Below are 16,368 nucleotides of genomic sequence, written 5' to 3'. Positions count from 1 at the left end.
TGATTGTCGACTCTCATTTTTAAATCACTCAATTAGATATTATCACATATGTTATACAAAATAGATTATACAATTTATTTATACATATAATATCACTTTTTCAATATTCAATATTCGTTAATTAATAATATTATTTGCATATACAATGAGTATAAACTTGTACACAAATAAAGACATGTCATCATGTGATTAGAAGTTATTTTATTTTTAATTCAAAATCACTTAATCATATAATAATATGTCATCGTTTATAGATAAATTTGTGTTTATTATTTGCACATATCATGTTTCTCTTGTTTTGACAGTCCCATTCCTGCTTCTTGCCATGTATACTAACATTACAGCTCTCGTTCATCTCTGTCAAAGTCCCCCCTCAAAGTCGAGCCATACGGTTGCAAACAGGGGATTTCTCTGCTTTTTCGCCCATCTTGTTGGTAGCTTCAGTGTTTTTTCCACCGCCATTCTTCTGGTTTGTTTATAGGATTTTCATAACCACATTTCTTGAATAGAACGCCTTGTGATCAGTTCAAGTTTTTATCTTTCGATCAAATGCGACTTTCATTATCATTTGCATCACCGAACAAGAAGAAAACAGAGGATCATCCCCTTCTCAGATTCAAGGGCAAGCGGATGAGGTTAATTATGCAACTGTCTTTAAGTACTTGGTTTTGAGCTCTGAAATTCTCAAAATCGCTCTCATTGCAAACATTCACTTCTTGATATATTAGCATGTAAAATAAGTGGTGATGGATTGAATTATATGACATTATCAATATGAAGACACAGCATTGGAATGCGAATAAAAAAAGACTCTTAACCGGAACAAATGCAATCTTTATGGAGCTGAAAGAAGGAGGAGGAGGAAGCATGAATGAATTTGTTAGCTTTTATTTTAATTGTGTTTACTTTTTCCTTTCACTGCAAGCATCTAGCTGCTTTTGCTTCATGGTCATCATACATTAGCTGAATACTCATGAAGTTTACAGAATGGTCAACTTGATATAATATATGAGAACCAGGGATGTGAAGTGATTATATGAACAGTGGCAAAAACAAAAACATTCCTCTTCATTAGACGAGGCCAGGAAAATTTGGCACAAAAGTCACCTGTAACAAGAACTGTGACCTGAGAGCTCCTATAGATGATCATTCAAGATAGATTACACAAAATGAGAATCAGAAGACTGATAAGATTCTTTTGTACTGGTCCTTGTTTTTAAAACTAGATGCAGAATCATGAGAACTTGTCCATTTCTGTGTTTCATGGCGATAAACAAATACTGAATCCAGCACATCTTTTCTGAGTCTTCTATTTTTTCAGAGTTCATTTACTCATACCTTCTTTCCTACCTTCTCAACGATAGGTTGAGCCATAGGAACATCATGAATCCATAATAAGGGGATCAAAGCCATAAGAAACAGTATCAAGATACCCACGGGCAAACTCGAGTGATCTTGAGATGTTATTCCTATCAAAGAACCCAAACCAATACCTAACAACCCACTGGTAATTGATGATAGATACAATGTTGAAGCTGAGAAAGAAGTAAGTGAGCCTTCGCAACCCTGTGGGCATAAACTTGCCAATAGCATTGAAAATGGGAGGAACTTAAACTGTGCAAGATTTCTGCTAAACCCGAGAAACAAAGGGTAAACACCTCATTAGGAATTCCTAGTTGAAGATTGATCTGTCTCACTAATACAAAGTCAAGAAGAAGGGAAGAAGCATACAAAACCTGCACAATCCCAATCAATTTTCTCAAGGGAACCTTCTTCCAGTAACAGTCATAGAGTACTGGCAATTTCAGAAGCGTCAGCTGCCCAATCACTCGTGACATTCCAATTACTGAAGGATTAAGATGAAGACATTGAGTTTGATAGCAAAAGATTGAACCTGACAAAATAGGGACCATGGCAGCAGATGCTATGAGCCACAAGAGGACGGGATACACTTTCCTCACCTACTGCCATAACCAAATTGGACATCTGTTCCTTAATACTTTCTGAAATTGATTTTCTTGGAACATCATAATGCAATGGTTGAGCCAAACCAAGAGAAATCTCTTTTACACATAGCGAGTTCGTAAGTTGAAAAGATAATAGAACACCAAATATGAGGAACATGGTTGTAGGTGGCACCTTGGGTAAGATATATCCACCTAGTAAGTTGCCTAGAATACCACCAGCAGCTGTAACTAGGGCTGGACTCGAGCCGAGCCAGCTCGAGCTCGAGCCCGGCTCGGTTCGAGCCCGAAACGAGCCGGGCTCTGCTCGGCTCGATCGAGCTCGAGTTGGCTCGGTAGATTTTTTTTTTTAAATTTTTTATACAAAACGACGTCGTTTTGATCCATATATATACAAAACGATGTCGTTTTGATATGAAAAATGAGCCGAGCCGAGCCGAAAACGAGCCGAGTTTAGCTCGAGTCGAACTCGAGCCGCCCATAAATAAACCGAGCAGAGCCCGAGCTGGCCGCGAGCCGAGCTCGGCTCGAATCCAGCCCTAGCTGTAACCATAAAGGCATAAGACTGGAGACCAACCATTTTGTGTTTTTGGCCATACTCAGCCACAAGACCATCCTTCCCACTTCTGCAATGGCTGCTCCAAGATTACTGAGAAGGACACATGCCATCAGGGTTGGAAGAGCTTTAGCAGCAACTGGACATAATGAGAATGGCCCCCAAGACAAAATCTGCAAAATGACTGAAGTTATTTATTTCAATGAGAATCTGTCATTGCATATTGACAATTAAATAACCACGACATTCAATTATGGGCATGCTTATCGATTTGCCCATAAGGTCATGAGGCAAGCTTTATATTATTGAAGAGAATCAGTCCCCATTCTCTTTTAATCTTCACAAGTCACAAGAAGGTTACATATTCCTTCTATTTCTACTAAAAACCAATCATTTTCAATATCATCAGAATTTCAATGAAGCAGGATTACTAATAAATTATAACTACTCTGAAACTTGTAAGACTTTAATTGCTCATGTAATTTCAAAATTCATTAAATGGTGAATACTAAATTGTCAATCAGAAAGGAAATACCAAATTTCAGCGTATGAAATAAAGAACAAATTAGGAATCATTCATTTCTTAATATCAGTGATTCCTAAATCTAACTTAAACAACTAGAACTTAATACTATGAACCAAAAGCAGTCAAAATGTATCACTTTAAGAATAAAACCTGATTATAGATCAAATAATACAATCCATAAAGTTTGTTTAAATGTTAAGCTAGGTTTGAAACTTGAAGCTTCAGTAAAGTTAGACAATTTCATAAGCAAACTAATATAATTGAGAAGAATGTGTTATCTAAGGGAAAGAAAAAATTTGGCTACCTTTAGTTTTCATTTCCACTAGTTTTTGCATATAGAACTGAGACAAACCGAATCTTTAGCTTAGACAAAGTCAAAACAGGGCAATGAACCAAAAACTAAAACGAAAGATAAGAATAAAAATGGCCGTGCCAGACAATACAAAACACTTATAAATCTCTCCTAAACTCCCACCTAAACTAAATTATTAAGAAAGAAATTACAGTTCTAACACAAAAAAGTTAAATAAGAAAAATCAAGGGCAAGAATTTTAGCATGGTAAAACTAATTAACGAAATCATTGAAGATGAACACTATTAAAGAATGAGGTGATTAAGATACTAACCTCCAATGCAAATATATGGGATTTTATGAACACCACCAATATAAAGAGCATCCGAGAGAATCCCACAAAGAGGTTTGGCCACCATGGGAAGATTTCCAGAGTTCTGCACAAGCTGCAAAGTCGAAGGATGCAAGTTAAGATTGTGAGCCATGTGAAAGTTGAGAGCCAGCCAAGGAAAAACCCCGAAACCTTGCACACAATACCCCAACCTACACAAAGCCAACATCTGCACAATTCCCACTTCCCTAAACCCCCTTTTAACATCTTTCTCTCCCCTCCCCATCTTGCTTCCCCTTGCAGAAACTTCGCCCGACCTTGTTTTCACTATGTTGGGATTCAACACAGGCCTAGTCTTATCACCTAAAGGCAGCTTGAAACTTCTGTTAATGGTGTTGTTATTAATGGGATTATTTCTGGGAAAAGAAGAACAAAACATAGGCTTGACATTGAAATTCCAGAATCTCGGAACCTTTGGACTAATCGTATCAAAAGAGTTATTGACACAAATGAGTGGGTAATCCATGGTCTAGACCAAAAACAACAAAAGATTGAAACTTGAGTTCAGAGTAAGCAGAAGAAGAAAAATGAGAAACAAGACAAAAACCCTCCAAAAGATTTGGTGAAAGAAGAGAAGATGAGGTAGGAGAAGATTAAGAAGAGAGGGTTGAAAGAGAGAACTCTAGAAGGATACATTGAAGAGTATTGCCATTAGACAAAAGTTGAGGCAAAGAAGAAAATTTATTAAGAAAAAGAATGAAGATTCAAGATTTATAGAGGGACTGACAGTTGTGAGAGAGAGAATTAGAGGGTCCCTGATGCAGATTGAAAGAAAGTTATGTCGTTATGTTGTCTATGTGGGATTTTGAGGGGTCCACTGTGACAAGGAATTGAAAACACGCGCTCCTAGGTTCGCGGATTTTCGGACAGAAATTTGAGTGTTAAGTGGGTCCAGTCACAATATGATTATGACAAATTGGCAATACGTGGGTTCCTCTGTACGGGACGAACACGCGCGTTTGCTGTGTTGTGCGCGTGGTTACCATCTTAATGTTTTAATTAAGAATAATAATATTATCCCAAAATATAATCTTAAAATCAAAACTCTTAACCAATAATATTTCACATGCCATGTTCTTCTCAAAAAACTAAGTTGAAGTTTCGATTTCACTTAAGATCCCGCGGGTGCAAATGGCACATGGACATGGGTTGAATTGTTCTTCAATGGAAGACAAAAATGCAACATAGCATCTGGTATGATTGTTCAATTTCCAAGGCTGTCTAGCCATATTCATCTAACTCACCATGAAATTTCGTATAATAGACAAGCAAGAGGCTCATTTGGGCACACTGAATCAGTTTCATATGCTTCAAATGCAGTGAGAGCATTGAAGTGCAATGCAAGGAAAACAAAGAGAAGAAAGTGGTAATTTTATGAAGAAGATGGGTTTTGTTATTGGGTTATGACTTCATTTTATAAGCCAATTGAGGAGATAACATGGTGGTAACCAGTTATCTTTGAGTAAAGAGATACATTTATCATTAATTTTTGGATGGTAGGATTTTCTGGGAGTGAAGTCTTCTTGTCGCTAAGTATTTTCTTTCTCTGTTTTTAGAGTAATCTCTTATTTTAGTCAGTTATCAAATTAATGCAAGGTTTTACAGGGGATTTTATACACAGTGGGATGAATTCTTTAGTCAGTTATCGATTCGTGATCGGCTTTGCGACATCGGTTTAGAGGTCTGTTAGTCCCGTAGGTTATCGGGTTATAGCTCCAGAAGGGAGGACTGTGATAGAAACTTAGTATACATCAAATAAAGATTATTGAGTGCCCACTTACAAAAGCCCGTCTAGCTCAGTCGGTAGAGCGCAAGGCTCTTAACCTTGTGGTCGTGGGTTCGAGCCCCACGGTGGGCGATGCTTTTGCCATTTCTTTCTTCATACTGAGGAAGATCTTCGTAAGACTCTTTTGCACAAAGCCTTAACGATAATAGTTTTACTTGCCTAATTGAGGATCATTCTTGTATTGAATTTGATTATAATACAAAAATGACAATACTTACCTATGCCACCTAATTCTTAGCCACTAAAATATACTTCAATGGTGATATCCTGCATTTTTTGCAGACAGGAAATCTTGTCACTCTTTATTGTGAGTAAATTTTGACTAGAGGTTATACTTCCAAACTCATTGTGATGATACACTTAATGAGCAATACAAGGGACCATTAACAAACAAAATATCAAAACTCCTAGTCTACATCTTTCAATGATAAGAATAATTCAAAAAGTTGAAAATCATAATGTTAGGTTAAAATTTGTTTATAAGGGAGAGTAAACCTTAGCGGGTAAAAACACCTTCATTCCAAGTGACTCGTATCGATACAAATTCGATTGAAATCTAGCAAAATCTTTTACTCAATTTCGATCAAATTTTGCATTGAACAAAATAGAAATGAAAAGAAGATGAAGAGAGGATGCCATGACGACTCAATATCGGCAAAAAAGGATGTCAGAGAAAGAGGGAGAAAGACGTTGATTATAATATAGAAGTTAAAGCTGAATAGAAAACTAAACATTTTTAAAAAGATAGACGATGTTTAAAAATGGAAAAAATATGAGAAGTTGTAACCTTAAACTTGAGGAAAGGGGGGAGGGGGGGAGAAGATCAATTTTTAAACTTAGAAAATATGAGAATAAAGAAAAATTATTGGTTTTCAAAATTAAAATAAGAAAGTAAAATTTTTGAATGATGATTTTAGTCTTAATAATATTAATAAAATTTAATATAAGGGTAATTATTTAAAATTTTAAAATTAATGAGAAAAATTCAGGTGCAGTAAACCCTTGGTGGGAAAAGGTATTTTAGCCCGACCTAAATAAACGTCTTCAAATGTTGTTGCTGTTTTCAGTCTAAGAACCAAAGGCGTCTCTCCAAAGTTCTTCACCGCCAGTTCTACGCCCATGGCCGCCAATTCGCCACCATCCTCTTCCCAGTCTGCGAAGAAGAAGAAAGTGAACAAGAGAGAACGAATTCAACACGACCAAGAACTGGAGAAGTTCGATTCACTCAAATGGAATCCCTCTCTCTCAGCCGACGACCCCGACCCCTTCGCTCATCTCGTCGGCTCCTCTGAACTCGATGGAGGTCGAATTGCACCTTTACTTTCTTTTTATTTTTGTTTGCTTAGTTGTTGCACAACCTGAAATACATTATGAGTTAAGCATGCTCTTACTAAATAGCACGTTCCCTTCTGCCTTTTTTTTTTTTTAAAAAAAAATTTTAGCTTAGTTGAATAGTTGTTGTTGAGACTTGGAATATACATGTTTAACAAATTAGAGAAACCATTAGAGTGCTATGGTTCAAACTTTAAAGTTCTCGCTACATGTTACCTAGTGTAGCTTTGGGGTTCGTAGAGATAAAGAATGAATAATGTTTAGTTTATGACATTTGTGAATTGTGGTGAATGCAGGTTTTCTTTCGCTTGAAGAGATTGATGAAGCTGATTATATGTTACAAATTCCCAAAACTGATAAGGGAAAGCCAGAGAAAAAGTTGAATTTGAAGAAACAGAAGCAAGGAGATACTGAGGAGGACTTGGATGGTGTGACTGAAGATGAAATTCTAGACAAAATGGAGGAAGAGAAGAATGAGAAGAAAAAGAAGAAGAAGAAGAAGAAGAAGAAGAAGAAAAAGGCAAAGAAAGCAAAGAAAAATGAGGAATCTATGAATGGTTAGTGTTTAATGTATACTGGATTTATTAATGGTCAATATAAAGGGCAGTGCAATACATTTTCGTTGTTGAACTTTGCTTTTTACGAGTTGATATGTATAATCAGGTTGTTTATGGTTTTTCTTATAATCAGGTTGTTTATGGTTTTTCATTGTTGACCTTTTCTTTTTACGAGTTTATGGAATTATTAATGGTCAAGACAAAGGGCAGTGCAATACATTTTCAATAAGGAAAACCATAAACAACCTGAAGATACATATAAAAGAATTAGGATCAAATATATTATTTGATCCTAATTCTTTAATATATATAATCAGCTTGTTTATGGTTTTTCTTTTTCTTCAATTGAGTTTATTTTAATGTCTTATATAGTTGTTATGATTAGGTAATCAAACTTTCTTGTACTAAACTTTTTTTGATAAAATTTGGTTGGTACATTTTTATGTTTTTTTTTCTTTCCACTTCACTGTTGTACTTATTTTTTTATGCATGAGTTCAGTTTTTTTTTTTCCTTAAAGTTATGAATGTTTACAGGTTTAGAATTCAAGTGTGACTAAAGATGTTTGTTACAAACTTTGTGACTGTGATTGTAGTGAGCAATGGCCAGGATGATGTAGAAGAAGAGTTAGTTGATGAAATTGAAGTTCCCCCAGAATATAATGCATGGATTGAATTGAGACTCCATCCTCTGATTATGAAATCGATATACAGGCTTGGATTTAAGGAGCCAACACCAGTTCAGAAAGCATGTATTCCTGCTGCAGCTCATCAAGGCAAGGTTAGTTAATAGTTCTTTTTATAAAAGTATTAATGGTTGATGATGTGTTACGGTTTGATGCACATGATATTTACATGATAGGATGTAATTGGTGCTGCTGAAACTGGGTCTGGGAAAACACTTGCTTTTGGTTTACCCATTATGCAGCGCCTCTTGGAAGAACGAGAAAAAGCTGCTAAGATGCTTGAAGAGAAGGGAGAGGAGGCAGAAAAATATGCTCCAAAAGGGCTTTTAAGGGCTCTTATCATCACCCCTACAAGGGAGCTTGCACTTCAGGTACTCATAGTTTTTTTATCAGTTGTGTTAGCATGAGTTGATATAATGTGGTTCTCGAGTTGTTGTAGCAAATGTTAATTGATTAATTTGTTCTTGTAAACCTAAATTTAAAGGCTTGCAGGACTAGCTCGTTTAATTAGTTTCAGTGAAAGCACATTGTAAATACAAGATGGTTCTAAATTTGAGTTTGCATCTACCCTGGGGTTTGTCTGATTCATCTCACATAAGATGGTTTTCTTAACATGTGTTAAACTATAGCAGATTTTTGTACTAATATATATGACTCTTTTCTTTGCTAGAAGATTGAGTTCTCTTAGCATTTCAACTAGAAACAATTTTCTTTCTTATAGTGGAGTTTCATAGTTTGTGTTGTGCTTGCAAATCATCTATAGTCATTTAGCTATTTTTTTATGGAGGTTTGGCGAACATTGGCTATGTTCTCCTGCAACTTTTGCCAATGTTTGGTAGAAATCTTGAGAATTCACCCGTAGTTGCTGCACTTTCTGCTGAAAGTTTACCTATTGAAAGCAGTGAGTAGGATATTGTTGATGGCTATTGATGGTAATTGACTGCAACTCTCACTAACCAACTATGGTTGTCAACCATGATGGGATGGCCTTGGTGGGCTGCTGCAAGTGGCAAGACTGATTGGTGGCTGTAAAATGGTAGAACTAATTGCAGAAAGTGAAAACTTCAAAAGCATAAAACATTTTGTAATTCTACCAACACATAAAATCATTGGTTTAATTTAGTTTTAATATTTTCAAATTGATCAGGAAAATTTTCTAGTTGCTAACCAACATAATCCTAATGTCTTGTGCTGGTAGATTTTGGACAGAATTAGTAATCCTTTTTATGAACTTGAAACTTGGTTTGTAGGCGTTATCAGTTTTACTTCTGTTAATTGGTTTATTTCTCCATTCATGGGTCTTTTCCCAGGTCACTGATCATTTGAAGGAAATAGCTAAAGGTATTAATGTTAGAGTCGTTCCTATTGTTGGTGGGATGTCAACTGAAAAGCAAGAAAGACTTCTAAAAGCAAGGCCTGAAGTTATTGTTGGAACACCAGGGAGGTTATGGGAACTTATGTCTGGAGGAGAACAACATCTTGTTGAGGTTAGTTGGCACATGTTATGTATTCAATGCATTTTGTCACTTCTCTTTGAAATTTTCAATAAAAAGCATTAGAATTTAACTAAAAATTTTGCTTTTGCAGTTACATACTCTGTCTTTCTTTGTGCTGGATGAGGCTGATCGAATGATCGAAAATGGGCATTTTCGAGAGTTGCAGTCAATAATTGATATGCTTCCTGTGACCAGTGGCTCTATTGAAGGGCAATCTCAACAAACACAAAACTGCATGACTGTTTCCACCTTGCAGAGAAAGAAAAGACAAACACTTGTTTTTTCTGCTACTATAGCACTATCTGCTGATTTTCGTAAGAAGCTAAAGCATGGTTCAATAAAATCAAAGCAATCAACGATTGATGGGTTAAACTCTATAGAAACTCTTTCTGAGCGAGCGGGAATGAAACCTAATGTTGCCATTGTTGATTTGACAAACGCATCAATATTGGCAAATAAGCTTGAGGAATCATTTATAGAGTAAGTATTTTTCAGCTGGTATTTGGCATTTGAACCTTTTGTTGCAAAATGCTTATTTCTTCCAATTTAATCACAGTTGCTCAATGTTTTGAAGCTGGATCTTTTATTTTTGATTAGTTTGATATGTTCTCACTTCATACCCTAACCAAGTGCCTTGATTGTCCAATTGTTCATTGTGGCATGGAAATTTTTTTTTTTAAATTTTTTTCATGACAAAGTTTGTTGCTAAACCTATGCTTATATATGTGAGGCATATCCTGTTTACTTTGCCCACAAACTAGTATAATTATTTTTCAATTCTTTATCCTCATCAAAATTTTGCAGTTGTCCTACAGATTTCAATCAGCCTTAGCTCATTGGTTGTCTTTTGCATTGAAGGGTACCTTTTGTTCTTGTCATTTGTTTAAAGAGACAGAATAACTTAGATTTATACTATTATCATTCTCATTCTTTGTGTGATATTTCCATCTCCTTCAAGTGTAACGACTTCTCTGATACACTGATGCTTAATCATGACTGATTGCAGATGCAAGGAAGAAGATAAAGATGCCTACTTGTATTATATTTTGAGTGTTCATGGACAAGGCCGCACAATTGTTTTTTGTACTTCAATTGCAGCTGTGCGACATATTTCTTCCATCTTGCGGATTCTTGGCATTACTGTTTGGACACTTCATGCCCAGATGCAGCAGCGAGCTCGCCTGAAGGTATGTTTTTCAAAGTGGCAATTTTGTGTCTATATCTTGGGATGCTCCTGTGCCGTGATGTTGCCCTCTTTCTAGCTGTTGGTTGTGGCAATCTCTGAGCTCTCTGATATGGAAATTAACATTACTTAATTTGTGAGCTTTGAGCTTGGTCTGTGTTGTCAAAGGATTAATTTCTCACAGTTTCACCACATTGAAATCAAATAATATACTCAACTGCCAATCTAGAATACCAGAAACAGGAAGCTGGACAATCTTTTGGAACAGTTGATCCTTTCCCTCTACTTTAGACATCTTTCTATACAGGATTCATACAAAATTACACCCAGAACAGCTTCTCAACGCAAGACGTTACCTTCACCGGCATGAACATCCAATGAGAATTGACAATTCACCTAACCATTAAGTTATATTCAATTATTTTGCTGTAATAGTTAGTAAAATTCTTTTTCCCAAAGGGCATTTTTGGGAAAGATGCTGGTTAGGAGAATTCGTTTTAACTTCATTGAATTAAATATGTGGTTATGTGCTTTTGTGGTTATACTTAGTTTTTTTTGTTTCTTTAACATCTCCTTTCCACTAATTTTCATGGCAGGCTATTGATCGTTTCCGTGAGAACGAGCATGGTATACTTGTTGCTACTGATGTTGCCGCTAGAGGACTTGATATTCCTGGTGTTCGAACTGTTGTTCACTATCAGCTTCCACATTCAGCTGAAGTAATTCAAATTTGGGATGCTGTTTGTCACTTTTTTTTTTAATTCTAAGATGGTTACAATTATTTATTTATTATATGTATTTATGTTGTTAGGTTTATGTTCATAGAAGTGGACGAACTGCTAGAGCTTCTGCTGATGGGTGCAGTATTGCTTTAATCTCACCAAATGACACATCAAAATTTGTTTCTTTGTGCAAGTCATTCTCTAAGGTTGATCTCAAAAACAAGATTTTTTTTCCTTTTTAATTTAACTGCATGATTGACATTGCATTTTTCTTATTACAATGTTGGAATGCTCATTTGAGGGCTTTAAGGAACTAGACAAGACAGTGTACTTTGAATGAATCAACTATATTCTTCCTATTATTAACATTTATATTAATTTGTTTTATATGGTTAACTCATACACATTTACTGTTCTATATGCAGGAAAGCTTCCAGCGATTTCCCCTTGAGAACTCATACATGCCAGAGGTCATGAAAAGATTGTCTCTTGCACGTCAAATAGATAAAATCTTGCGAAAGGACTCCCAGGTGTATACCTTTATTGTCCCTGGAGATTTTGTTTTTACCCTCTGATGTATGCTTTTGAATTCTTAACATCTAGTACAGTGGTGGAGTTTTGGTGAAGGCCTGTAAATAAGCTATTTTTTTGCTTGACCTTGAATTGAGGAAAGTTTTGTGGAGTGATTAAATTGGGGAAATTTATTTGTTTTTGGTTAGGTTTGGGCATGTGGTAATGAGCCATGGGTCAGTGACCATATTAGTGAGGTAGTGATGTCAAGCAAAGTGTTCATTCTCTCGTAGTAATCTAAAACTTTTTGATGTGTTCATCTCTACGGCTTTCCACAAATTTCTTTCTTTTTTATTTGAATTGTTAGTTTTCATCTGATTTTTACATTTTCTTTCTCTTCTTCTTTCTATATTTCCTTGTTTGTTAATGCATTTAGCAACTTATAATTAAAGCTAAATCTACCAGTTTCCAATGTTAGTCTACTGAATTTACTGTAGAATGGATGCATTAATGCATCTAACTCTGAAAATATTTAATTCTATCTACCCATTAATTTTCTTTATCAGTAGTTACAGATGATTTAATAGATTTCCCACTCTGTTGCATTCACTTTATGCTTAACTTTTTGTATCCTTATTTTTAGGAAAAGGCAAATAAAAGCTGGCTTGAACGAAATGCTGAAGCCATAGAATTGGTTGTGGAGAATTATGACAGTGAGGAGGAAAGAGTGAAAAGTCATAAGAAGAAGAAAACAACATCTATGCAATTAAAACAGTTGCAGCAGGTTTTCTCTTGCTACTTTTATCAGCTGTTGAAACCTTAATTTGCTTTTAACAGTTGAGATGTTTATGTGATCTGATATATGACTGTTTCTATCTGAATTACCTGCAGGAACTCAATATGATGCTTTCACGGCCATTGCAGCCAAAGACATTTTCACGTAATTATTTGGCAGGGGTAAGTATTTGTCAGTTTTTCTTTTTCAATGCTTCTCTGTGTGAATTTGGTGATTCTTACCAAGAACTTTTATTTTTATGAACTGTCGCTTCTAAATATAATTATCAGACATAGGATGTTCCATCAACAGTCAGCTTCCGCCATGTTACTGAGATCAATTGTGGATTTAGAGCATGTTTGCAGCCCCCTGTAGGCAGATTACTTCTAGAGAATCATATATCAGTTTTGTAGCTATGAATGAAGTTACTTTTTGTCCTTTTAAGTCATCTATCAGGAGCTTTTTAAATGGTGTCTCTTATCTTGAAGTGTCTCAACCACATTTTTATAGCAAGTTCCTATACTGTCTAAATATGAGATTATGAATTACTCCAGTTTATTTTTTCATTTTTTAAATTTTACAGTTATGTTCTTTTGTATTGAAGGCTATTTACACTTTGACATTACTAAAACCAATTTATATTTTATTTAGAATATATTTTCCTTTTTAGTGCAAGAAGTCCCATTTTCTTTGCAAGTTATCTATTTTTATGAAACAATGCAAATCCTTAAATATAGTACTTTTAACTTTCTATGTTCATCCAGGCTGGCGTTTCACCTCTCCTGCAACATCAGTTGGAAGAATTATCTAAACAGAAGCCACCTGACAGCAGCACTTCAGGAGAAAACAAAAGACGGAAGCTGGTGGTTATTGGTCAAGATTGTGTGGAACCACTCCAGGCACTCCGAAGTGCTGGTCATGAGGTACAAATTTTAGGCCTCGCTTTTTTGTTTATAGAGCTAGCAATTTTTTAAACAAGAATCACTGTCTTTGAGCTAATATTACATTACAGGAAGTTGTCTGAAACCATCTTCCAGTTTTAAGTATCTTGTACTTTGTTACAGCAGGCGGTACTATTTCCCCATGAATTTTATATATCTTGCACTTTATAACTGCATGAGTCTCCAGCAAATGTTTCACTCATGAGAAATGCGTCTCATATTGTTTTTCATGTTAGATATACATGCCTGCACAAAGAATATTATAAGTGTTATTTCAGATTTTAATCTTTCTTCTCATCTTGAAGTTTCCCCACTAAATGTTCTGCCTCTTCCTCAACATCAGGTGCGAATGGAGGTGAAAGGAATGGCAGAAAAGAGGAGAAATCTGGAGAATTTAAGAAGAAAAAGAAAAGAGGAGAAGAAACGTATTCATCATTCTTTGTTTCTTCATTCTTTAATTTTCCTTTTCAATGTCTCGATCTTTCTTACATCCTTCCTTCTGTATCCAATTTCCTTTTATGTAGAAAAATAACATCTTAGGTCTTTTGCTCTTCCAGGTTTTCGTGATCAACGGAGAAACCAGAGGAAACGACTGAAAGGAAACGTTGAGTAAAATATTTTCTCAAATTTCTTGTATGCAATGCCTCCCATTATTATTATTATTATCCTAATATTTGCATAGGAGTAATTCCTTTAGAAATGGTAAGGCAGAATGTTCTAAGAACTTGAACAATCTAGGGAGATTCAATTAGTCTACATGGAAAACTAAGAGTCTCAAATTCACAATCATAGGCTGCTTAAGCTGAAGAAATGTCAATTTAGGTGCCCATAAATGTGAAAGCTCAATGAAGTAACCCTTATTTCACACCTAAAATTGTGTACTGATTTCGAGTGCAGATTGGGGAGATAAGAGTTGACGTTAGAAAGGCTAGTTTATTTTCTTATTAAAAAAATATTGGCCTTCTCGATAAAGCAGATAAATCAATCAGCAAATACATGCAACAAGTCAAAGTCTATACCGCCACACTCATTATTTGATGAATATTATACAATAGTATTATAATATTTAATTTTTGGTCTATAAATTAATAGTGTAGTTGTCATCACGTGTCATGATGTTGTAATAATTGAAAAATGAGTGCATAATTGCTATTTTTTAGAACTCCTAATTGAAAATATATTTAGTAAATGTAAAAGTTTTGAAACTTTGGGTTATGATATCTGGGTTTGGTTTTTAATTTTATATTTTTTAAGATTAAAAAATAATAATTAAAGAGCAAATTTTATTCTCTAAGATTATATTTAGTAAATGATTAATAAATTATAACATTAATAATTCCTACTTAAATTAAATTTATTTTATCATGTGGTATTGGTATGTTGATAAATTTGTAAAGTTAATTATTTATTTGTGAGCAATCTTAGCCAACATTTGTACACCGTACAATCCTGTGGGAGAAATAATTAGCTGGAGGAACATTTTCCCCTTCTCAACAACTGCACCAAATCAATGGCAAGGTATATTGGGCTGATTAAAGTCTATATTTACTGGGTTTTGGTGCACTCATGGTAAATCTATCTGATTTGATGGCATAACAGTTGGAGGACGAGAGTTGAACGACAATTGGAGACATGTGTGTAATATCCCAGAAGTGTTGCATTTCCTTTTTGTTACGCAAAAAGGTTACAGAACACTAAATTATGCAAAACAGAAGAGAAAAACAGTTCCCTAAATACGCTATTCATTATAGAATCCAAAAGATAGTATGAAGGCAAACATGTATCGGGAAAAACTAATAACTACGCTGCAGATTATTTAACGAAAAATTTGACGTAATCTGGATATGTAATTTACAGTATTTCAAATTTATAGAGTGGACTAAATTTTGCAACAACATTCAAAAGTGCCCAGCACAATCTAAATTATACAGCTCCTTTAGTTAGTATTGTACACATCATTAGCTTTAAGTAGTTGTGTTGTGCCAACTAAGGATGATGGGATTACTTATTTTCAAAAGCTTATGGTATATTCGATAAGATTTCAAGAACCAAACACAAAATTGTCCTTAGTTGATAGAAAACACTAGTCAATTTTCAGGACGCATCAAACACTATCTTTAATGTGCGTACATATACTATTAATTGGTAATGGAGTTATTTATTGGTTTTCGACTTGTCTTATGCTTGCAAAATGACACAGCAACCGATTGTTTATGGTGGGTGGGAGCATGTGCCTTTATTTACTGTAAGTAGGTTGACGGGAAGATAACGTCGATGCCAAGTTTCAATTCCGTATCAGCTTCGAGATTTAACTACTGAAAATTATAGTTTGAATGATTAAACAAAACCCTCTACATTACTAATTATAATTGATTTTGTCTCAGAAAAAAGAATCATATTTAAATGAAATTCTTCATTTAAAATAAAAAAATATCACCACAAATTGTTTCACTATATAAAATGTAAAAATGTTTGATTAAATTAAAAATTAATTATATAACCTTTATTCTCAAATCGGGTAAAATATTTTTAAGTCATACCACATTATAATATAAAATGGCTTATATAAGATATAATATAAGTTAAAAATTTTATCATGATGTATTATTGATAAAATTTAAATTTATTTATTTTTTATAATAAAAAAATCTCAT

The 16,368-nt window shown here is 34.7% G+C and overlaps 1 protein-coding gene, 1 non-coding gene and 1 pseudogene across 2 annotated transcripts; 2 read left to right on the top strand and 1 right to left on the bottom strand.

Moving 5' to 3' along the window:
• Window positions 1–1,037: 1,037 nt before the first annotated feature.
• Window positions 1,038–4,388, bottom strand: LOC123220313 (annotated as a pseudogene).
• A 1,126-nt stretch (window positions 4,389–5,514) lies between these two features.
• TRNAK-CUU lies at window positions 5,515–5,587 on the top strand. Its single transcript has one exon. It is a non-coding gene; the product is annotated as a tRNA-Lys (tRNA).
• Window positions 5,588–6,533: 946 nt separating this feature from the next.
• LOC123221596 (DEAD-box ATP-dependent RNA helicase 13) lies at window positions 6,534–14,588 on the top strand. The gene is made up of 15 exons (XM_044644449.1): window positions 6,534–6,818; window positions 7,144–7,404; window positions 7,998–8,182; window positions 8,264–8,458; window positions 9,398–9,574; window positions 9,675–10,063; window positions 10,590–10,770; window positions 11,363–11,485; window positions 11,578–11,694; window positions 11,914–12,018; window positions 12,642–12,782; window positions 12,890–12,955; window positions 13,538–13,696; window positions 14,058–14,139; window positions 14,272–14,588. Exons 1-15 carry the CDS (start codon window positions 6,635–6,637, stop codon window positions 14,325–14,327), a joined length of 2,421 nt encoding a protein of 806 aa, XP_044500384.1. The 5' UTR covers window positions 6,534–6,634; the 3' UTR covers window positions 14,328–14,588.
• The last annotated feature ends 1,780 nt before the right edge of the window (window positions 14,589–16,368 follow it).

The sequence above is a fragment of the Mangifera indica genome, chromosome 7, assembly GCF_011075055.1.
Source record: "Mangifera indica cultivar Alphonso chromosome 7, CATAS_Mindica_2.1, whole genome shotgun sequence".
Lineage (NCBI taxonomy): Eukaryota > Viridiplantae > Streptophyta > Magnoliopsida > Sapindales > Anacardiaceae > Mangifera > Mangifera indica.
This window is presented reverse-complemented; position numbering and strand designations above follow the sequence as displayed.